At 38.0% G+C, this 24,839-nt stretch overlaps 1 protein-coding gene across 1 annotated transcript in view; it reads right to left on the minus strand.

Annotated features, from left to right (window-relative positions):
- The window catches only part of lrriq1 (leucine-rich repeats and IQ motif containing 1), a 38,791-nt gene extending 21,463 nt beyond the window's left edge, over positions 1–17,328 (minus strand). The window contains exons 1-16 of the mRNA XM_062420806.1: positions 17,242–17,328; positions 16,985–17,081; positions 15,772–15,857; positions 15,528–15,648; positions 13,460–13,680; positions 12,663–12,737; positions 11,610–12,345; positions 11,223–11,333; positions 10,567–10,958; positions 9,664–9,816; positions 9,335–9,485; positions 8,588–8,781; positions 7,502–7,629; positions 7,230–7,303; positions 6,595–6,688; positions 347–526 (exon numbers count right to left, since the gene is read on the minus strand). Coding sequence (XP_062276790.1) covers positions 347–526; positions 6,595–6,688; positions 7,230–7,303; positions 7,502–7,629; positions 8,588–8,781; positions 9,335–9,485; positions 9,664–9,816; positions 10,567–10,958; positions 11,223–11,333; positions 11,610–12,345; positions 12,663–12,737; positions 13,460–13,680; positions 15,528–15,648; positions 15,772–15,857; positions 16,985–17,081; positions 17,242–17,316 — 2,888 coding nt within the window. The 5' untranslated portion in view covers positions 17,317–17,328. The remainder of the gene's footprint in view (positions 1–346; positions 527–6,594; positions 6,689–7,229; positions 7,304–7,501; positions 7,630–8,587; positions 8,782–9,334; positions 9,486–9,663; positions 9,817–10,566; positions 10,959–11,222; positions 11,334–11,609; positions 12,346–12,662; positions 12,738–13,459; positions 13,681–15,527; positions 15,649–15,771; positions 15,858–16,984; positions 17,082–17,241) is intronic.
- Between the last annotated feature and the right edge of the window lie 7,511 nt (positions 17,329–24,839).

Raw genomic sequence — 24,839 nt, forward strand, 5'->3', positions numbered from 1 at the left:
CTAGGACACATCTAATGAAGCCAAATATGAATTAACAAATCTTAGCTGAGCATTCCCCTCCTTCCTTCCTTTCTATGAGCCACGTCAAGCTGCTTCAAACATCAGTCCTTCACCAACATTTCACTTCACCAACACAAATGATCTAAATTTGATATCTAACGACACTAAAAATTGATTGTACACAAAGTTGATCTCTGGTTTGATTCCATGACAATTTTTGCAAAGTAATCCACATAAATCCAACACACATACACCAACTCTCTTTAATCTCTGGTAAGACCAGCACTCAACCACACTAAACTCATAGCACACTGACACTACAAGCAGTTAATCATTTAGCTTTTACCTGAGCTCCTCATTGTGCTGCTGCAGTAAATCACAAGTCTGCTGAAGCTGAGCCTGACACAGCGCTAGGAAGCTGCCTGAGGCCGGCCTGACCTGTTGAACAGCAGGGGGGGATAGAAAAGGGTCTGTCTCCTGGCTATCAATGGCCCTCAGACCAGGAACTGCTTTTTCCATAGTGGATCTGAAAAGGAGAGCAAACAGGATTAAATATCAGCAGCCAATAAAACTGTTTCATTTAGTTTCTATAATATCAACCCAGTCAGCACTTTATTTTTTACTTACCTGGCTTGTCTTAATTTTACCTGACTTTTTTTTGTTTTATTGTATAGTTTTATGATGGTTCGTGATTTATTGTGTGTGATGCTGAATGTATGTATGTAGCAGTATGCATGTATGTATGCAGTAGTATGTCAAAATACCACTGTGATGGGCACTAGCAATTTCATTGTATTTTAAGTAGAGTGACAATAAAGGCATCTTATCTTATCTTATCAAAAAGTCATACGAGTAGTCATACAATTCATTCATTCAAAGGAATTTAAACTACAGTAATGTCTATTATTAGTGGATATTCTATATATTTTATTTTATTTTTTTAAATTATACACATTAAAGTGTATTTATGCATATTTATGCAAGTTAAGAAAAAGGTGAGTGAAACAAAGATTGGTAATATCTTTAAATATATTCATACCAAGACCTTTTCAACTGACACATTTACATTATAGTTCAATTCAGTAAGTATGCTGCTGATGTGCTGTACTTCTACATTCAATATTACAGAGTCTTGAATGCAGTCTTCACCACTACAGTGAATACAAACAATTAAGAGTCCTCCACTTAGTATAAACACTGCATGTTCAAAGAGGAAGAAGGTCACTGAGAGCATTATGAACAGACGATTCAGATCCAGCAGACATGAAAAATGATAATGTTTTCATACACTTATAATAATTTGAGCATGTCAGTGGAAAAAACAAGCTGTTTTAGTGGATGCACATTGACAGGGTGCAGTTGAGCTGTGCAGGTGTATGTGATTTGTGCAAGTGGTTTTGCTGTACGGAGCTGTCCAAGATAGTGGACCCACTTACACATACACAACTCACATCTCCGGTTGACTCAGATCCTGAAGTGACAGGCGAAACATTTTCAGGACTGGATGTGCCCGCAAGCAGCCCGTTGAACAGGCCAGTTTTACAGGAACCATTCTCTGTTTAGCTTTTGCCAGCTAGAATTTGAGTAGACGTTTGAGGTCCCACTGAGGCCACTCTGTACTTGCTGAGTACACTGTATACTTTGTCCTCTGGACTAACCAGACTCATCTACTAATTGTGATTTGGTGAATATGATGTACTTTCCACTGGTAGAAATGATGCACACTGTGATTTGCACTGGAATTACAATCTTATTACATTTAGGGACATTTAACATTATACTATACTTTATATTTAATTCTAAAAGTATAGGTATGAACCCACTTTGGATAAACTACTCTACCAAATGGCATATATTGGATAGTATCAGCCTTTAAACTGGAGGGGAGCCCTGAATGACTGCTAAAGTCTGGGGGAGAGGTAACCGCTGCCCGAGGCTAAGGATGTACAAGCAGAGGAATCCCAACTATCTGTCAGAGAAACAGACTCAGAGCATCCACCAGCAGAGCAATGGCCAAATGTGGTCTGTGTTCAGTGGGAAAATGTGGAGCTGGAAACTCTACAGGACACTAGGGAACGGCAACAATAAAATGAGTAAAAAAATACAAGCCCACAGGCTACAAATTCGATTTTGTAAAACATTATGAACAACTAGGGGTTTTCAAAAATTGATTCCCTGAGCACCATATGCTCTCAAATCTTGCCTAGTTTGTCACCAGAGGAGGATAAAACATGTGGCGAAGGGGAACCTCAAATTGATTCATAATGTGACCTTTTAGTGAATATGAGTACTTTTATTTATATTTCATGTCTACTTACATTCACACTCTTTCAAGATGCTCATTTTAATGTCATGTTTCAATAATGTCATATTCAGTCTCTGTACTATAGCACAACTAAAGATGAAGCAGAATGAATCCTATGAAAAAACGAACTAAAATAAGGTGATTATGTTATTTATCTTTTAGTTATCTTATTGCTTCAGGTATAATAACATTCTGATTCGGGTTTGGACTGTGAACCCTATTCTTTAAATGTAAAAAAAAAAAAAAAAATTGTAGGGGATTTAAAACTGCAAAAATGGTCTAAGTGAAAGCCTGCTGTTTTTTCCTGACCCTACCACCACCATGAGACAAAGACATGACCGCGGAGGGTGGGATCTGTGTACTGTCAGAGGGATATGGTTTTGATGTGGTTCGCTTGGTTTCTCCGACACAGATCAGGATTCGATTCCAACCCAACGGGCATGTTGTCTGCCTGGCTGTCTTCAAGTGAAGCTCCAAACCAAAATAGGACCTTTTGATCGTTACATGAGCTCATTGAGGTAGTAACTGTAATTCAATACAGAAAAAGGATACCACGAGGGTGCGGAGGGCAGCATGGGTAGCGAGTAGAGATGTCTTAACCAGCTCCTGCATATTTATTCATCAATAGAGAATCAAACAACATTTTAAGCCTCTTAATCGTTTTTTTTTAACTCAAGATACATCTTTGTATGAAAGGGAAAGGTCATTCTCACCAGGAGCATCCAGGGCAAACCCTTTCTTAACAAGTTAGAAAGCTAAACCTCTGCTATCACCCAAATATGGCGACAACAAAAAGGGAGACCCATCCCATTTGACGGTGAACACCAGTGTCTTGTCACGTCCAGCACAGTAAGTACAATGCCAAAAAGGTGGTTTATAAATCACCTTTTTAAGAATCACAATTTTAGACTGTGTTTTATAGAACAGTTCAATCATTTTTTCACTGAGAATGACACTCCAGATGTATCTTCTATAGTTTACTCTGGGAAACGGCTGTCTGTTATCCATGGGTTTACTATATCATTTTCAGTAAATCTAAAGAAAAACAGATTCTTGAACAATTAAGCAACCTGCAGGAAGAGTTTAACCTAGGGGGGGCTGTGGCTCAGGAGGTAGCGTTGGTTGTCCAGTAATAGGAAGATCGGTGGTTCCGGTTTGATTCCCAGCTCCCCCACTCCACATGTCAAAGTGTCCTTAGGCAAGATACTGAAAGTGTTTGTGAATGGTTAACTCCCCGTGATGAGCAGTTTGACACCCTGGGTGGCAGCCCCTACCATCAGTGTATGTGAAAAAGCACTTTGAGCTGTTCGAAGACTGGAGAAGCGCTATATATAATTACAGTCTATTTACCATTTACCCTCAGAGGGCCTGAGACTTCAAACTGACACCACTACAGTCGCTCTAGACACTCCCCTTTTGCTAATCATAGGAAGTATGAATTCAGGAACAAGCCAAATCCGCTCAAAATTGAATTTAGGTGACAACTTTATTAAACTTTACTAAATGGATATCTCTTCTATATGCTGCCCATCATACTTCAGTTATAACTGGCTCCAAATAGGGCTGTCTGGTCTCACCCCCTTTGCTTGCCATAGAGCCCTTAGCAGATGCCATTAGAAGTGATCCTATGTGCAGATGACTTTATGTTTTATCTAAGTAACCCTGAGGATTATATATCGAGAGCCGTTAAATCTGTTGGCCAATTTACAGGTTACAAAATGAATTACTCTCTATACTAATTAACTAACTATTCTACTTAACTACTCTCTCTAGTCTGAGGCAATGCCCCCAACCCCTAAGGTGTATTGGTCCCCAACTCGCTCTGGCCTTTTTAATTAGTCCTCATCAGGTTGTGTCAACTTCAGTTTACATATTACCCCCTCCCTCCCTCCCTCTAATTCCATGCCCCTAATTCACAAGATTAGAGAGAACCTAGCCTAATGGACATCCTTTCCACTCTCTCTTCTAGGAAGAGTCAACCTTTTTAAGATGAATATACCTCCATGAATATTGTACCCCTTTTCAAAAGATCCCAATTTTTTAACAAGGAAAACCCTTTTGGTTCTAAACAGCTCTTCATCTTCCTTATTTTGGAGATATAAGCGGGTTAGGTTGAAATTTACTATACTGCAATGTCCTCTCGAGGACCCTTCGGTGTGGTCTTTACAGACAAGCATGGACTGAGATCTCAAGGTACTTTTCCATGTATGACTTAGTGTTTAATGTGCTATTATCCCATCATTATGCCACCTTATATCTACTTGTATAAACTTTCTGTCTTGGGGTTTTCTGTAGGGGTTTTTTGCGTGTGAAGAATGCGTTTTTTGGTCATTGTAAGTTGGAAAAAAGTGCACATATTTCTATCTTGCTCTTTTATCCTTAATCGTCTGACCATTTGAAAATCCTTAAATATACTATTTTTTTTAAATAAAAAAATAAATGGATACCACTGAGTTTACCTATGCACAAAAATTATGCCATAAGTTGATTTTTACAATGGATGACTGGCATTAAAGAATAGGGATATCTCTTTTGGTTGTTTTCAGAAAGAGGATTTTTTCTGTACTGTGATAATCACTCCACTAGTCTTTACAGTTTTCATGATCGTTTCATAACAGAAAGTCTTCCTTCTGTTGGAGATTTGTCAACACTGTCCAAAAAGCTACATTTCACTCACAGTACTATCTGAAACTCATATTTTGCAAAAGAGAGCAGGGCCTACCCATTTAAGACAATGTGAAACTAGTTACAGCTTTATCTACATTGACTACACTTGGAATTAAACCTGAAGCTTTCCTAAATTGATATAAATTTCATCCTCCTTTCTGAGGGAAACACTGTTCTTGGCTCACATTCCTTCATCTGTGTCCTCCTTCTCCAGCCAGCATGAGCACAAGTCCGTATTTCATTTAGTGAAGACTTCCTCCATAACACAGGCTCTTAAAGTGGCCCTGATTAATCAGGCTCAGTATTTTCTTCTTCCACGTCTCCTGGATCACGGGCTGCCTACAGGGAGTGTAATTCTTAGCTCTGGCCTTTTGGTGCTTTAATTTAACCGGTGTTATCACTGGCCCGGGATGAAAGGGCCAGGGCATGAGTGTGGAAATACAGAGGGTTAATTCCACTGTTGGCACTGGGGGTTAAGTAAAGTTCATTGAAATATTAAGGTTGTGTTTCAGTTAAGGCTTAAGAAAAGAAAAATGTCCACAAGTAACCTATGTTTTAAGGGTTTTTTGGACGGCAAAAAAACCCACTAAACTAGAAAATGTACAAATGCAAAAATATACATTTTAAGTTAAAACTGTGAGCATTATTGAACCACCTTGCCAGTCATGCACAAAGCATCAATGTTTGACGTCTGCAATTGACGTTTGACTCTTCTCAGATATGATGTTGCTTTAAAGGTGCAAACTTAGAGTCCAAAAAATTACCAATGAAATCTCCTTAATACAACAGTCAAAATGCTGTTTTATATTATTTTCTAAAACCGAAACATTAATGGCTTTTTTGGCAGGAAAGCGAAGTGTAGATTTTCATGTTTTGGATATTTTGCTGGTACTAACTGGGTGTGAGTGTAACAGCTGACATCATTGCTCATGACACGCCAATAGAAGCACGAAGAATATAAGTGGTCATTGCATATTTTACATATAAGCTCACTGCAACGGTCCTAACACGAGGAAAATATTTAGGCACAATAAGTGAATGAGCAAATTGACACTGAAAAGATAATTGATTTTTCTGTTGTATCAATATTTGGGAAATTACGAGTGCTAAGTATGGCGTACGTACACACGTGTCGGTGGCACGTTGCGGTAATCTAATAGCGGACGCGGATCACAGCACTAATCCTGGGAAGCGGACAGGAAGGCCTGTGTTCTGCTGGAATGTTTAGACTACCTTAGCCAATAGACTGATTTTGTGATAGACGAATACTGGCTTTTCACTGGTATGTTGCTTTGAACATCCATCACAGCAAGTGATATTTCATAGCAAAGAAAGCTGAAATTGAAACTTTTTTTCCACAGAATTTCCAGAAAGAACAACGGAAATTTCTAATTACACTATATTGGCTTGAAACTGTGTAGCAGGTACTGCGAAGGAAAATGTGGTATAATCATAGATGAACTGTAGTAGAAATAGAGAGTGTACTCAAATAATCTTTATATAACAGTTCTTCCTTATTCCACAAGTAGATGCCTACAAATTAGATGACAAATGTAGTTAGAGCCTGGCGAACAGTAACCCATTTAATTTACTCCAAACAATATATCCAACCTTCATCTTACCTCCAGCCACTCTCCTGCTCGAGAGGATTCCCCACAAGGTGGACCTCTTGCAGGAATTGACATCCCTCCAGGCTCTCACACACATTCTTCAACTCTGAAAGAAAAGCAGAGAAACAACTTCCCCTTGTCAATGCATATTTTCCAACCTATTCCTCACTTTCACAATGGTCTGATCTGGTTGTAGCGGGGCTGAATCAACTGGAAGAAATAAACAGAGACGTGTTCCAGAGACTTGTGAACTAATGCATCTTATTACTATGAAGTCATATACGCAGCCTGCCAAAATGAATGCAGTAGCATTCTATTAAATGTGTGGGATCATAATTGTTTATAGCTAAAATCATATTTAATGCATATAAATTAATGTATTTTGTTAAGTGAAATCAATCTGTGGCTGAGTGGGAGTAAGGGAATGTCAGCATACAGATGGAATGCAGGGAAAACTGAAAATGGTTGAGCTGATTTTTCAGTGTCACATATTGGCTGTAACGTCAGTAAAAAAAAGAAAAGAAAATGAAAAGATAAAACCACACAGGTTTTTTTATTAATTCACATTTCATGCAAAGTAGAGACTGGTTTGCATTTATGATGATGAAAAGGGATTTATAGTCTGATTAATCAAGACAACCTGTTACCTGATAGGCAGTTTAATCGAAGATCCAGATTCGCAAGGGACACAAAATCAGACATGGAGGGCAGCTGGGTAATTCTAGGAAACACAGAAAAATACTGTCTAAGTCTTTGGCTAAGACTCGGCATGTATCTAGATTAAAATCTTAATATCAAATGAAAAAAAGGAGGAAAGCATGTTTTTTTCTTTGGTCGAAGAGATCACTTACTCCTTCTTCTTCTTACTTGTTTCTATCACACAATCAATCAGATATCAAATAGTACCTGATGAACATACCTGTTTTGGGCCACAGAAAGGATTTGCATGAGGGGAAGCCAGCAGGCAGTGAGGCCCTGCAGGGAGGAGATGCTGTTGTCATCTAGATGCAGCTCTCTGAGGAGGACTTGGTTGTTCAAACTAGGGGCCTGATGGACAAACAGGGTGAAGTTGTCAGTTAACACTGGTCACACTGAGGGGTTAGACTAACTTTACACTGCTGCTGCTGGTCCAGCAGCGGCTAAATGACCCCGTCCATCAATGTCAGTTGTTTTAGTCCTGCTGTGTTTACAGTCAGTGTCGGCCACAAGTGAAGCTCTGCAGGAAACCTGAAGATGTACACACCACGTATTTTTACTTTGCATATAACTTTTTTGTTTTAGTGACTTTGCCTCATAAATTACCCGTGAGTTATAATCACAAAGAGAATGATAAGCTTCAGTAATTGGACTTTTCAAAAGTATAATTAATAACAATAATTAGTTGCATTTTATAGCTGTATCAGTGATATTGTGCATGCCGACTCCTCTCTTTTACTTCAAATGAAGCCTGCATACCTAACAAATTCAAAAACATATTTCCACCTTCAGTTTGATGTTTCTGCTCTTGCAGGTCAAAGTTCACCTTTTTTCAACTTGTAAATTTGCACTGTCGGAGAACTGTTTCTCTTCCCCTCAGTAGTTCTATATATCCATCCATTATCTATGCCTGATTTTGTTAGGTTTAAATAAATGAGTCCATATGTATTTGTTACACTTTTGAGATTATATTGTGAAGGTTTGATATCCATACCAGATGCCTACTTTAATGTTTATATTATTTATCACTCCAACCATCCTCAAACACCTGTGTCTGGGAAAAGAAGTTAAAAGTAAATTCTTGCTTCTGAATCTTTATGAAAATTACATAAGATGAAAAAACAGTAAACACATTGTTTTTGAAATTAGGTTTTCTTGATGATTTCATGACGTGGACTTAATTCAATTCAACACGCTAAGTTACAAGCCCCACACCCCCTTCAAAAATTCAAAGCAGTTTCTATAGGTTGAACAGTGAACAGTTACATCAGATCAGGTGCTTTTTGTGATTAGCTGTGGCCGTTTTTACCTCAGCGAGACTGTTGGCTGTCAGGTCCAGCGTGTTGAGCAGAGCGCTGTTTTCCAGACCCTCCACGCTTACCAGGTGGTTGTGTGCGCAGTCCAGGTGGAGGAGTGTGTATATGTCCCTCAAACCTTTAGTGCTGATCAGCTGGTTGTGATCCACTGACAACCTCTGCAGTCTCCTCATAGACTCCAGACCAGCTGGGGTTGAGAGCAAAAAAAAGAAAAAAGAAGAAGCCATTATTGAGACTAGAAAACAGCTCACAATAAGAATGCATGCTAGTAATAAATAATGCATAAGTGTGTAAGCTTGAGTTGAAAAGAGACCTTCATCTTCTTTGTGTGATGTGGGATTATGAGTCAGTTTTAGAGGTGAGCCAAAACAAAGTTTTTCAGTAATACAGTAGCACAATATACAATTCAATGTGTTTCACCTCTTTCCTGGCCAATATCTATTCATGACTTCAGCCCCAGGGCTCAGGTTGACTTCAGTAAATAGATCATATTTCAATTCATACTGTCAAATGAGGGAAATGCAGAGCTTAAAAAGAAGTGAGATGCTGCCCTCTTGTGGAAAATTGCGGAACTGATTTGACTTGAACATCTCAAGCTGCTGCATACACACATGAAAACACATACAGACTTCGTATCCAACACAATTACACATCTATGCTCTTTGTCTTATCTTATTTGAAACATCAAAGTGAATGTTTCATGGGATCGTGTATACAGTAATGGGTTTTCCAAGTCTCACCAATCCGGGTGATGGAGTTGTGTGACAGGTCTAAAACGGCCAGATTGTCAGCACCACTCAAACCATGGATGGATGTCAGCCTGTTGTGGCCAAGTCGAAGAACTTGTAAACTGGTCATATTTTCACAGTCCACAAAAGAGATGTTATTTTCCTGTAACAAATTCAATGAAGATCTTAGGAGACAAGAAAATCCACCCCTACTGATTTCCCCCTATCTAAAGATACTTTGTACACAAAATATGTTCAAAAAAGATCTCAAATAATTAATGTCTCTTGAAAAAAATCGTGTAAATAACTAATAAATCATTATACATTGACTGAATAATCACCTGTACATCAATATAACAGAGCTCTGGTAACTGATTGATGCCTTCCAGGGCTTTGAGACCGCAGCGTCTGAGGGTGAGGGACCGAAGTTGACGACACTGGGCAAGCGTGGATAAGCTGCAGCCAGGCAAGTCCTCCAGAGTCATTGTGGTCACCTGAAACAGAGAAAGAGGTTCAAGTTAAGGATGCACGTGTGACATGGTAAAGATAAATGTCATTATTGCACTGGGCTTTTCTTTAAGTCCCTATGTGTGGGATATAGAAAATGTGTGACTTTGGTACCCCCCCTAGTGGTAGCATAAATATCATGACATAACAGATCTGACTGGAGGCTGAAAAACAGATATACTGCAGTTTTCAGCCAGGATTGTCTGATTTTTTTTCTACAAACAAAAATGTATGCAATAAGCTTAAAACAAAATATGCTATAATCACATATTTCTACATATAAGGGCTTTAAAAAGAAAAATTTGGACCAGCCAGACATGAGTCACTGCTAAAAAATGGTTTAATCCTCTTTGATCAAAGTCACATAAATCAGTGGTCAATATGCACTAAAATGCTATTATCTTTGCATATTTCATGTATTTTTTCCTGATTTTTCACTTGATTTAATGTTGATAATATATGACAGAGTTTCCCTGTGAATATGGCTAGTAACTCCCTTCCCTGCCTTAAAAAATCTGTTAAATCATCTTTATGTCTGTGGCCTTTGGTTTAAGGTTTCATGTGTATAAAAAATACAGTTTCAGAGGGTTTTCTATAGTGACAAAAATACAATTCTTTTACTTTTTTGGCATGAAAATATTGGCACTTGGCACATTTCAGTGTTCAATTAAGTGGCATTGTCACTGGGTTTGGTTCAGTGTATCTGTATAACAACTCTAAATTTGTACAAATCTTACTTCTTGCAGGGTTTTCCAGCCTGTGGACTGAAGCAGAGTATCTGGGCTAAGCGATGGCAGGCAGCTGGCCTCCGCGTCCCTCCTCGGCCCTCTCCGACTTCGGACGGATCCTCTCTGCTTCCTCCTGTTATGAAGGGAGAGTTTGGACCAGGGGACGCAGTCCTTCATCCACGACAACCTCTTGTGCTCCGTGTGCTCTGGGAGGCACAGGAGCAGAGAGCCAGAAGAAGAAGTGGAAGAGCTTATCACTGGATCTTCTTGGCCCGTGGTTTTATTTATGGGGCTCTGACTCATGTTCTGGTTCAGGTCGTGTTGTTGTAAGGTTTCGGTGATGGTGGGACCGACTGTGGACTCGCTGTCAGGGCTTGAGGAGGTCTGGATGGTGCTGTCTTCTAATTGTGAGGTCTGGGAGTTTCCTTTGTTATCTGTACTCTCTCTCTCATTTTTAATTTTTCTTTTCTTATTTTCTCTTTTCTTCTCTTGCAGCTCCTCCACTTTTATCAGCGTATCAGCCTTTCCCTCATCCTGGATTATAATCTTTGTGCTTTCATCCTCGTCTTTGAGTCTTTTTTTGTCTGTTTTTATGACTTCTTTTTTGTTTTCTTTCACCTCTTCCTCAATCTGCCTCTTCTCTGCCTCCATATTTTTTCTCCCACCTTCCATTTTCTTTATGCCCTCCTTCTCTTCATTGTCTTCTTCATATCCTTTATTTCCATCCTTCTCTTCTTTGAGTCTCATTTCTCCCTGTGTTTTTCTGTAATCCTCTTCCTCCCTCTCTCTCTGCATATCTCCCTCCTGCCCCCTCCTCTCTTCCTTTCTTGCTTTCCTTTCATCTTTCTTTCTCCTTTTCTCATCCTCTTCCTTGGTTCTTTTTTCTTCTTCGAATTTTCTATCTTCCTCTTCCGTTCTTCTTACCTCCTCATCCACCTCTTTCTCCTCCATCATGTTTATCTTCTTCTTGCTTTTTCTTTCCTCTTCTTTTTCCCTTGTTTTCCTCTCATTTTGTGCCTTTTTTGTCCTTTCGTCAGGTCTTATTTCTTCACCTCTATCTCCATGTTCTTTTTCACTCTTCTTCATTATCTCTTCATACATCTTTCTTTCTGCCTCTATCTTTTTTCCGTCATCCTCCTCTTTTCTTGTCTCCTCCTGCTTTTTCCGTTCTTCAACCTCCTTTATTATCTTAACCTCTTCATCTTTTCTCACATTTTTCTCTTTTCTCTTTCTCCACTCCTCCTCCGTCTTCAGTCTTATTTCTTCCTCCATCTTTCTATTTTTCTCTTCCTCAAACTTCTTCCTTACCACTTCTACCCTTTTTCTCTCCTCTTCCTCATCCTTTATCCTCTTATTTCTCTCCTCTTCCTCCATCATCCTCCTCATCTCATACTCCATCTTCTTCTTTTCCAACTCTATCTTGTATCTTTCCTCTTCCTTTTTCTTATTTTCTTCCTTCTCTATTCTCCTCTTTTCCTCCTCTTCCCTCTTTTTCCTCTCCTCCTCCTGCTTTTTTCTTCTCTCTTCCTCTTCCTTAAGTCTAATTTCCTCAATTTTTCTCTTTTCTGCTTCTTCTTTCATCCTCCTCGTCTCTTCCTCCATCCTCTTCCTCTCTGCCTCTGCCTCACTTTTGACCTCTTCCCATTTCCTCCTGTTTTCCTCTTCCCTCTTGCTCCTTTCTTCTTCCTCCTCTTTTTTTTTCTCCCTCTCCTTCTTCATTCTCTTCTGCTCCTCTTCCTTTATCCTCCTCTCTTCCGCCACTTGTCTCTGTAAGTTGCTGATCAGCTCCTGGTCGGTATAGATAGCCAATAGAGTTAGAACAATACAGAGTTCTTTCATTTCATTAGAAACATTAAATCAGTTCCCATGAAAATAACAAACAACCAATTCATCTAAAGACAAATATTGAACTATGACTGTCAAGTGTACATTGTAATAATTTTATGTATGAAGTCATCGTAACAAGTTCTGAAGTTACAAGTCTCATAAAATACATTTTCATCCATGTTGTCGTGATAATTATGACTTCAGTGGCTACACTCACAGCTGAAGCCCCTGCTGGTTGGACATGTGATGAAAAAAGCAACAAGAGGATTCAGGCATACCTGCCGCAGCAGCAACTCCTGTTCAAGTTTTTCCTCAGCCCTCTTCCCCATCAACTCAAGCTCCTTCTGATGAAGCTGGATAAGGGAAAATGGCATTCATTGTGACATTTTACACAAATATAGTTATCTCCCTTTCTCTCTCTTCACTCAGGATACTTTTCACACTGGCTGACAAATTAAAATCAGTGTATCAGCTATAAATGTTGTTATCTTTGCTCAAAGTCCACAGCATGAATTTGTTCTTTTGGATGATGCCCTATCACACTGCAACATGATATTTCTGGACAAGGACATCTCTGCAGCACCTGAGCAAGGCAGCGGTTTCCTCAGTTTGTCCATTTCCCTAATAAATACTCATGTTAGTGGACATATTTAAAGAACCAGGCACTAGTTTCTCCTTCTCAATAGGATGTATATGACTCAGTGACAAATAAGGATTGGCAAGATGAACAAAATGCAAAAATGTCTTAAATAATAAATAGTTTTAAAAGCAGCATCAGGTTTTTTAAAATGTACATTTTGTATTTTTGTTAGTAGTGTTAGTGTAAGAGTTTGAAATGACATTTGCAGCATTTTTTTTTAACCAAAAGTAAGACTGAATGCTCCTGAAAATGTCAAATGGTGTAACCACATATATTCCACATTTTAGTTCACATTGATTTTCCTGTATATAAATCAGATTTTTATGAATTGACACTGGGTTGCATCACATCATTGACCCATATGCAACAATTCACAACACATATAAATGGAGTGAATGGAGTGAAAATAACTAAATGTAGTCCAGAGTGACTCACCTTCTCTGCCTCTATTATCTTCTTCAGCTCCTCCTGGAAGTCTTCCTCTCTTTGTCTTCTCTGCTGCTCCTTCTTCATTTCCTCACAGCGTTCCTTTTCTCTTTCCACTTCATATTCATTGTTTTTCTTTCTCTCCTCTTCATTCAGTGACATCTCAAGGGTCCTCGTGTCCAGTGCCAACTGTTGCTCACACTCTGTATATTTATCTGTTCCAGCTTCATCTGTGAGAAGTACCAAAACTGTCAGACTTCAAGCTATCACAATGGTACGACAAGGGTAGAGAAAATACTGTATCAACAAATACACATCTCATTTCCTATGTATGATATAGGCATCATGTGGGCCAAACAGTTTCAGTAAAACATACATTGTCCTGTTACAGTTAGGATCTTTAAAAATTTGACATTTGAATTTTTTATTAAAACATCATCATCAGACTAACTGCTTCTTTGGACATCAAAACTACTTCAAAAGTCTTTGAGGTTTTGTCGAAATCAGATATGTGTGAGATGTCTTGTGTGTCATCATCAGCAGTGTATAATAGCTTTTCATCACCACACATAAATATAATGGTGAGTAACGTGACATTCAGTGGTAGAAATACATGAAATAAACAGACACTAATGCATGTTAAGAGAAAACCCTGTCTTTCTTTTTGGCACTGGTGAGCATGATGTCTAAAAAGAATTTGCATAAAAGCTTTAAATTAAATGTATCCTTGAAACCTCTTCACCATGTACAAGGTGGGGCTATGTGTCCTCTCTATAAGATAAGATAAGATAAGATAAGATAAGATAAGATAAGATAAGATAAGATAAGATAAGATATGGTAAGATAAGATGTATCTTTATTGAAATTCAAATTGACACAGCAGTAAAGTGGGGGGGGGAAGTAGCAGTGTAAGAGTGAAAGTAATAAAAATAAATTAAATTAAATTAAATATACAGAAAACAATATCTGTGTAAATAAATCCTCAATATATAAATGTGCAATATGAAGAAGTTCCTGAGATTATATACATGTGTGCAATGTTCAATGTTGCAATGACAGCATCAATCTTTTTTAGTGGGAGTGGGAAGTACTGTAATACACTACATGATCTGTATGAGAGACAGAAAAAACAGGATAATAGCGACCTCTTGTGAGCGAAAGCTTTATTACCACAAAGGATTCTAGTACATAGGGAGACCAAGGCCACAACAGGGCAATGAAAAAGGATCAGAGAGGAGAAAGAGATTTAGCTTCTTTTTTAGCTACTTTACACTACTGATGTGACATGCTTTACCACTTTTGTACCTATATATGTGCCCAACACCACAGCTCCCAGTACCTCCCACTTCCACTAAAATAGACTGATGCTGTCCTTACTAGAGTTGCAAAATTCCAGGAATTTTCAAAGTTGGAAAGTTTCCATGGGAATTAACAGGAATAAACTGGAAATTTACAAAATTGCATGTTAGCCTATAACAGGGAACTTTAATGTAGTTAGAAAAAAACATCTTGTAGCATAATCTTGGTTAAATTAGATTTAATGCAAATACAGTTGAATATCTCCCCTATTCCTGCCCCTTTGCAACCCTAGTCTTTACTATGTAAATTCCAGGACCATTGCACACATGTATATAATCTCAGGAACTTCTGCATATTGCACATTTATATATTGCAGATTTATTTACACAGAGATTGTTTATTGTATATTGTAAATATATTTTATTTTATTTTATCACTTTCACTGTTATACTGCTACTTTTTTTCCACTATACTGTTGTGTCAATTTGAATTTCTCCCAAGGAGGTTCAACAAAGATACATCTTATCTTATCTTATCTTATTTTAAGATTAGTGAACATAACTAATAAACATTTTATCTTCCTCTACTGTCATTTACATAAAGCCAGCCTTTGCCACGTGAACTTTTTTTTTTAAATCTACAAAACTTCATCAGTAGATGTTCCTATGAATTTGAGTCTTGTGCGTCTCAGTTTGTGGTGCAAATTGTGTCACCCTGCCAGCTTCACACGTCACTGCACAGAGCATTTTCACTTAATTTTTCTGATCATGTACTGTACCTTCTTTGTTGTGACACACTGACACATTGTGAGTGAAAAGTGCCTCTGTTTCTGTGGGTGCAGGAAGAAGGCGGGTGTCAGTGAAAGTGTTGTTCTCCTCATTTTCTGCGCCACACATAACCTGTATCAGCCAATGCAACAACAAAAAAAGGGTAGTTTGCCACAATTTTGAAGATCTGTTGCATTTCTTTTTGTGGATGTGTCATAAGAGACTTGAGATTGAGTTGTAATGAGGAGCAATTACCGGCTCATTCAGTGTCATCGTGTCCTCATTAAGTTCAGTAGGCAAGTCTCGTCTCATGTCCTCAGCGTGATGTGATGCAGTGAGATCTGAAGGGAAGAAGACAGAGAATAATCTTTCTTCACTATAATTATCTAGAAATGCTGAATAGCTGACTGATTAAATCATGAAAGTGCCAGGCTGTATTTGTCATTTAATAAATCATTTTTTAAATACAGAGGCTGCAGTAATTTCCTTCCCTTGTTTACCACAGAAAAGCAGTGCATTAGGAGCAGTGTTGGGGGTAACGCGTTAGAGTACTTAGATTACTTTTTAGATGTAACGAGTAATCTAATGGTTAGGTCTGCAATTTAGGTATTCAGTTGTTTAGTTACATTTTCAAAAAGGTAATCTGTTATTTTTTAACCAACTACTCCTGTAACTTTTGCCACAAGAAAAGAAAATCTGCTATAACCTGGCCACGTGCTCCGGTTATATCACTGCGCGTGTGTACAGCATCTCGGCGAGCAAGATGGGACAGCTTTCATTTTGTGGAAATATTCACATTATTTTGAATTCATGGGAGGAAATAAAAGCAAGAATATTACAGTAAGATGCAAGTTGTGCCTGGGTAACAAGAGCCTGCTGCCCTGTTGCAATGATGTAGGGATGTGTTTGAAAAGCCTGTATGTAGTTTTTTAACTTGTATGTGGGCATATGTTTGAGAAGCCACTTTAGTCCAATAAAGAGCTGTAAATGGGACATTGTGTCTGTTATTCCTGCTATTAGTGTAAAGATTTACAGATTATGGGCCAGACTTGGCTGTGTGATGATGGAAGAGTCATTATATTTAAAGGAAGTCTTGACTAAAACAACATGCATGAGAAATTACAAAAGAGGTTTTCACAAAAGTACTCTAAGAGGTTACTTATCTCAGAAGGTAATGCTGTAACGTAACTAGTTACTTTTTAATGGCAGTAACTTTGTAATATAATTAGTTACTTTTAAAAGTAAGGTTCCCCAACACTGCTTGTATGATGTGTCTGAGTGCAGAGCTTAACATGAACTGCACTACCTCACCTTATTCTGTTGTGTCTGTTCTACACTGTCCTTTATCTGTTTTGTTTCTTATTGTTTTGTTTCTTATTTACTGTTTTGTTTATTAATTGTACAGTGTAAATTAAAATGTATTATCATTATTATTATTATTATTAGTATATGCACCATGTTGCCATACCTTCAAGTTCCTCCAGGATGAGCTTCTCACAAGCTGCTGCTCTACTTTTTGAGGTTTTAAAGTAGCTGAGAAGTGACTGTGGAATTTCATCTGGGGCCTGTTGTCAGAAAATAAGTCAGTAAGCATTAACAGGACACTTATTTACTTAAACATAACAAGCTACAAGTACATTTAGCTTCGCCTATTCAGCTCACATTAACACATATTAACACTTCAACTATCTCTTTAAGTAGTTATTCAGGTCTCGTCTTAACAACCTCCTCTTGGTGAAATGAAAAGCCGTCCTGCTCTTCTTCAGTATCAGATAGGACCAGGCCATTCAGCTCCTGCATGATTGTTTCACACATTTCATTAACATCCGTCATGGTTTTTTAAACGTCAGGCAGGTATTTTTCAATCCAGTTGCCATCATTTATCGTCAGAAATGTATCTTAAGTTGTTCTTATTAGCCGCAAATATCCACACTTGTCTGAATAATATGCTGTTTAGCACGTCAAAGCTAATTTCCTGTTAGCTTACAGAACAACAAGAAGTCAAAATGAACCTTTCGCGTCTTGGAGACACTTTGGTTGCCATGGAGACACTTTGGTCGCCATGGAGACGAGGTGAACTACGGAGCCTCGCAAGGGACACAAGGCAAATGTAAAATTTGGGTTGAAATTGTCAAGAAGGTGATAATTCTACTGCATGTTTAATTATTGAGGTCATAAGGGTCCCCTAAGGGGAAATTTAAAATTGACACAACAGTATTCTTGTAATGAGTGATAAAATAAAATAAAAATACTCTATATAATAATCAATACTATACACTAATACACAAATACTATATACAATAAACATAAGGGTATGGCACTAGTCAATATAATGCACTCCTGTATGCCACCACCTACCTAAGCAATTAAAATAAAGAAGAATAATCACTTTTATGATAATGTTAACAAAAACAGAAGTATATACTTCAAAAAAGTAGAATTTATGGTAGAGCTGTTGTATTGAATTGAATAAGATTGCACAGGTGTACCTAGTGAAGAGGCCGGTGCTTGAAACTCCCTTTTAGCTAAATCTACTGACTTCTCTGACATTTGTATTGACATTTGTTTTGTATTTTGCTTAAATTAATGAAGCAGTCTTTCATCTTTGTAAAGACATTAGCAAGGTAAGTTTTTTGAGCTTAACCTTCCTTTTTATCACAGCCGGATTTTTTTCAACTCAGTTGTTTATTTAAGATCTGAATTGTTGGTTATTTTACTTGTACCTTTTACTTGTAGAAAGTTTTATTCACCATTTTAAATTACTGAAATTGATATAAAACTAAATGTATTGTTAGTAGACATCAAATCTCATGAGATATATTGAAAGCAAAACTAAATATCAAAAATAGAATTTAAAATTTTGAGAAGGGAATTATGGTTATGTACTGATTTATTTATTCATCAGGGTAATATTTGGATATTTATAAACGATATAATGAGAAGAAAGGAGATGAACAAAATTACAATTGTTCATTTAAAAACAGAAATTATCACCTGTTGAGATCAACTAGTGTTACACTTCTGTACAAAGAGCAGTCTGTCAACAGCAACTCTTTTTGAAAATAAAATGTGGTGTCATGGACTCGTGTGGGCATTTTGGGCAGCCAGCTAGAAGGGGTCAGTGAGCCTAAGACCTTGTAGGTGAATCACAAGATCCGAAGAACAAAAAATATGTTGGGCCGTAAACAATGCACACTTTTTCTATGGCATTTGTGATCACAAAGACCGGTTCCTCTCTCCCGTGGTGAAGGCTCTGCACTCATACTGTATTCTGTCTCTTTGAGGAGATTCCAGTGGCCCACACAGGTTCCCATACACATTCCCGAGGGCTTTCTAAAAGGAACCCAGTCTCCTTCCTCAAAGTTTCAAAGGAAAACAGCATGTCCTCCATCCCAAACTGTTTGCTCCGGAGACACACTAAGGCCTGTTCTCCATTCTCGTGACGGTTAAGGAGGAAAACAAAACAACAGAATGGCGCCAGATCAAACTCATTTTCTCTTCAAAGGACAAAACTGAATTCCACAGCGGCGATGAAAGGCACCACATCTACAACACTTACTGTATGTGGCCTACAGGGTCAACACCATTAGAATCTTCACAGGTTCAAAACAGACATGCCTTTTATAAAGGTCATTGTGGGTCAAAGCACAACTTCAATCCTTAGACTGACAGCCAGAAACAGGACAGCTTGGTTCTGCCTCCGTTGTTGGAGTCAAACTGCCTGTCCCTTATGTTTCATTAGGTCCTCTAAGATTCATTGACCAAGTTCAATTGCTCAAAAAGGCTCCATCAGCAAGCCTTGTCCGCTCCAATTAGGGCCAGGCCCTTTGACAGTGGGCAAGGTGTCCGTCGCTTTTGTCCAAGTGCAGAGAACCCAGACAGCAGCCAGACAGGGCCAAGCTGCAGATTTATACAGCAGATTACGCCAGTCAATGGCGGCTCCGGCCCAAACGCAGCAGCGGTTTGGATAGCAGCTGTGTGTTTACACTGTCAAGTGTTTTCTGTTACTCGTCTGTAACCATTATCTTGGCAGCCATTGGGTCTATCAAGCCTATCATTTCCATCTGGGAGCTTTAACGAAAGAAGGGATTGGAAGGAAAAATTACCACCACCCAAATACAACTTCATCCTTCTCCCATTGCAATATAATTTTATGTTATTCTTTGCAAGTCACAGATTTTTTGATTAAGCGACTTTGATGCATGAAATAAATTAGTAAATTGTGGTGTTCAACATGTATTTTTCTCATGTAGGCCTGGATTCATCTGTTAAGAATATTCAGTTGCCATGCATTCAGCTACCAACGTAAAATGAAAATACAAACCAGAACCAAAATATTTCCCATGCATGAACTCAACCTCACATTTTAAAACCCCTGCGCTGGAAAAACTGATGATTCTTCTCAATGCACTGAGCCAGATTATAGGCTTCTGTGAGTAAGACGACTTGTATGCAGACCTGATAGTTTAAACATATTAGGCGCACGTGAGGGGGGAAATATTTAAGCAAGCTAATCCTGCACGAATGCCATTGTAAGCCTAATCATTACTAAGTTGCATTCTTGGAGTTATCTGCTGTCAAATCAAATTCTCACTCACAAAATCAGTATCTTCTTGTTGGTTCTGCACACTATATCTACACAATATCGCTCAAATGAGTGCACTTTACCCAGTTCATCCTCAACACCCTCCTAAAAGAGAGCAGTTCTCCTTCAGAGGGATGATCACAGCGGTGAATCAGTTGGACTTGGACACAGATTTGGGTTGCCTTACAAAGTTATCATGCTGCCAGTGTGACCATAGTACATCTAAATCTGCTTCAAATGACTGTGGGATTATTGTAATCAGAATTCCCCCTAACAAGCTGGAGGCTGAGAATAGATCTCCTGCTCCTGGTTCATTGAGTTAAAGTCCTAGTCTTAGACATGTTTCATCATTTAGACACTTCTTTCCTGCTCGTGATTTTTTAAATATGTGGTATTACAAGGATTAATCAATGTTTTAAAGGTCAAATACAAAGCATTTGCACACTCTTTGCAAATATATAAAAGTAACATGCTGACAACAGTATTTCCCCCGCAGAGCCATCAATGAGAACATTGACAACCCGGGAGCGAAACGAAATGTGAGCTCTTTTGTTTATTAAGGGACTGAACATTGTAAATGCACATAGGATGTCTTTAGCTAAATGCAATATTTTGTGCTGAGCCACAGTCTATGCACAGAGATCCACTGTGTAGAGGCAGAATGGCTCACAGTGTGTGTTAGAGACAAACTGTTGAAGACGTTCACTGCTGCCTCTCTCTGAATAATTATTTATTTGCATTTGCTTTTTAACAAAACAGGCACACATGAGGAAAACTGACCAAAAGAACACAATGTTATCCTTATAGATGACACTTATTAGTATTACTAGCATGTAGAACTTTATTTACTCTTAAAGGACAGGTTCACAATTTTTCAAGCCTGTCTTAAAACAACAGTTAGGTGCCAAAATGAACTTTGAAATAGATTTTTCTTGCCATATTCCTCTTGTTCATATTGGTTATTATACTGTATGATCCCTTGATGCCATTTCAAGCAATAAGGGCTAAAATCCACAGTCCTTATGTGCAAAAATGTATTTAAAAGTTTTTCTGAAGCTGATATAGAGCTTCAATTGTTCAAATTAGTTATGACAAATAATCAATAAGCTAACCAGCTGATGTTACCTCTGAGTTTAAAGCCTTTTTGTCTATTAAATACAATATAGTGTTAATACATTAGGTCATTCAATTAAAGTTGTAGATATTTACTGATAAGGGGGCAATTTGATCTTAAAGCCAAAGCTGATAATTACTGGTCACAACTTGGTTTGGTGTTAACAATAACATATGCATTGTGATTATAGCTGTTTCACTCTAGAGGAGAGTGTAAATCATGAATGTGGCATTGAAATGAGAAGCATTTGGAGTACGTTCACCTGTCTAATGTCCCATCACATTTATTGTAATTTCCCTATATTCTCTACGCAGCCATACATGAAAACTTCCACCCACACTGCAGGGACAAAACAAAACCATAAAGACCATTAAAAAAAAGAGAGCACTTGGCCCGGGTCTGGTGTTGGTGCTGTGATGTACTCTGCAGGTCCCATGACTTGTTCTTGGCCTCGTGTCACAGGACAGTTCCTAGTGAGAGAGGAGCGGAGGCTTTACAGCAGTTAATCCTCTCTTTGAAAAAGCATCTCCACCTCCAGCCAACTATCGCCAGAGGTGAGCCTGAGCCACATTACTGCGGTTGTGTGTGTGTGTATGTATGTGTGTGTGATGATCACAATGTGTGCATGTGCCTTCAGGGCTGGGCCTTCATTCAATATTTTTGTCAGTTTATGATCCCTCCATATAATTATATAACGGTTATAAAATCCCCATATTTGGATTTACTGGTTTGCTGTTGTCATCTAAATGAATGAAATAAATTCAATTTGTTCCCGAACCTGTCAGCATAAGATCTTAATAGCCTATCTATGGACATACAGCATATCTTCAAAATTACTTTTTGGAAAACCATATCAATCACTAAGATGAACAGTTAACTTCTTCTCCCATGGCATACAATACCTTGAACTGAATGACAAGAATGACCATTATCATCAGATTATAATTTAATCCCATAATGTTATTTATAGATTTAAGTAACAGGCTAATCAGGCTGTTCATCATTCAGTAAATGCATATTTTCCTGCTCTCTGTGGCTAAATAATAACAGGTAATATTATAATACAACCAATATCCACAACCTTCAATTGCTATTAGGTTGTCCCTGCATTGATTCAAAAGTTTTATATGGAATTAAAAGAAGAACATTTTGCAAGAGTAGCAGTAGACACAACAGATAGACTCCAGATGAAACACTACAACTTTACTTCCTTTAGTGCATTGTTCTGGTTTGACCCTGAATCTGTTTGAACCTGTAATAATAATCTTGTATAATGCTAAGATAATGAAAGAGCACAGGGCCACACCAGAGTGGTAAGGATGTAACAGAAGATGAGAGAGCCAAAATATCATCTGTGCCAACAGCTGCACTTACTATATGGTACACAAGGTGGCAGGACATTACCTACAGCTCTGTAGTAAGTAACTTATTCTATAAAAGAAAAAAAGGGATTGCTTAGAAACAAAGCAAAGAAAAAAATCTCCTTGAGGGAAAGAAAAACCATCCTTGAGAGACCCAGAGTTAAAAACTAGAACACTATGACTCAGACAAGACACAACACAGTGGGAGCAGATAGCATTTATCACCATCTAGTGTTTCCATTCACCCATCCAAACTCCAGCCATCAGCACTTCTCATGGCCTCGCGGCCTCATTTTGACTCTCTTCTTCACTGGAAAGAACACAAAACTGCATCAAGGCTGTTGAAGTGAACGTCATCGTTGCCTCACCGCTGACTGTTTTCTTTTGCTTTATCAAAGCAGGTTTGAGCTGCACATTGCCTATCGCAGGCTGCACACAGGCTCTTCTGTTTTTCAAAGTGGCTCCCAGACAGCACATGAAATAGACTTTGTTTCCCCTGGGTGCTTTTTCAAGACAATAGCACACACTCAAGGCTTGCAAGTTAAAGAGTTCAGTGTGGATCCGTGATTTTATTAATAGTTAATCTAAATATAAATTTATCAAAGGTTTGGATTACAGTTGCAGGATGTTATCTCTTTATAATGCACAATAAATACGGGAAATAGGTAAATATTGTCTGTGATAGACAAACTCAAAAGGATCTTGGTTGCCATTCCTGAAGGTTCAATGTTGATCTTGGAGGGTCATGGTGAACTGTTTCACTGACTTGATTACTGGTATAAAATGTAATCAAACATCTCTAAGCGAATGTCAACCTCCTTTTATTTATAGAGATAAAAAATATGTATAGTTTGTGTTTTGCAGTCAAAGTTTAGCCTGTTATTCTCCAGTTGACCCATGGTGTCTTTTGATTTGGCTGAACTGATGATAATATAGAGGAATAATCAAAACACACTGTGGAACAACCTGCATAGTTACATCAGCTATGCAAAGGCTCTGTTGACATTTTTAATCTGCTACTACCTATTCAGGCTGGTGTTTGGTTAATATTGTACATTATCACTCTCTACTATCATTTTTACTACTTTTTCTACTCTCTTTCTCTTTCTACTCTACTTTTCTACTCTTTTTATGGGATCTTTTATTCTATTTTTATGAATTTATTTATTTTTTGTATTTATTGTACTCTCCTACTTTTATTTTAACCCTTTTCTTATTGTTTATGTTGTTATATTACTGTGTTTTGTGTTCAATGCTATATTGTAAAGCACTTCAAGCTGCATTCTATGTACGAAAAGGTGATATACAAATAAAAGTTATTGTTATTAGTGTTATTTTATGTTTACTTTTTTTTTTAAAGAAAAAATGTACTCTATAATCCAGCAAGTTTAATTCCTCTACACTATTAAAGTACATTATTTATATAAATCATCCTTTTAATGGGTATTTCCATTGGTATGAATGTGAGATTTCACCATCTCAATGTCTCAATTTCTCCTTCTGGTTTGAAACTGCTTTGACACAACTCTGCATCTAAACATTTGTAATGATGATCTGGATTAGCAACTGGACAAAATCAGGCAACTGCATTGGTGGTCCAGATCCCAGGGGACCCAAAAGCCCCAAATTCATTGCGTGGCATTAGTTGTTGGTAATTGGATTAATTGGCCTTAAGGTACAGTAGGTCCTGCCCCCCTCTTAAAGAAGAAGCCAAGTCTTAAGACCTTAATTATTTCAGCTTAAATGGTGTGCATTCCTTTAATCAAATTACCAAAACCTGAAATTTGGAGACAAGTTACAACAGGAATATTGTACATAGTGCACAGAGAAGGGGAGGAGAGGGGTTAAAATGTCCCACCAGCTAATCAGGCCATGACTATCTTCCATGATTTGTACTTTATGTCATTTCGAATGATGGGTACTACTGATGAAAACCACATATGTCCAAATCTGGTGATTTTGAAGAGGTTAACTATATAATTACTCAAGAGTTCCTACAGTATATGGGATGAGAACTGTCCAACAAAACAGTGGATTATCAAAAAAAAAAAAAAAGGATTTGTCATAAAGCCAAGGATGGGGCTGTTTTTCTTTGCCCCTGACATTTTCGGAAATGCATATTTTTCACAGGGCAGAAAAGAAATTGAATAAATTAGTATAATTCCTGGCCTGCTTTGTAATGGGAACACAAATGCATTAATTTTGCTGGAAAATTTGAATTTCTGGGATGTTATATGTCAATGATAAACCTGAATATATCTGC

Source organism: Scomber scombrus, chromosome 6, assembly GCF_963691925.1.
Source record: "Scomber scombrus chromosome 6, fScoSco1.1, whole genome shotgun sequence".
NCBI lineage: Eukaryota > Metazoa > Chordata > Actinopteri > Scombriformes > Scombridae > Scomber > Scomber scombrus.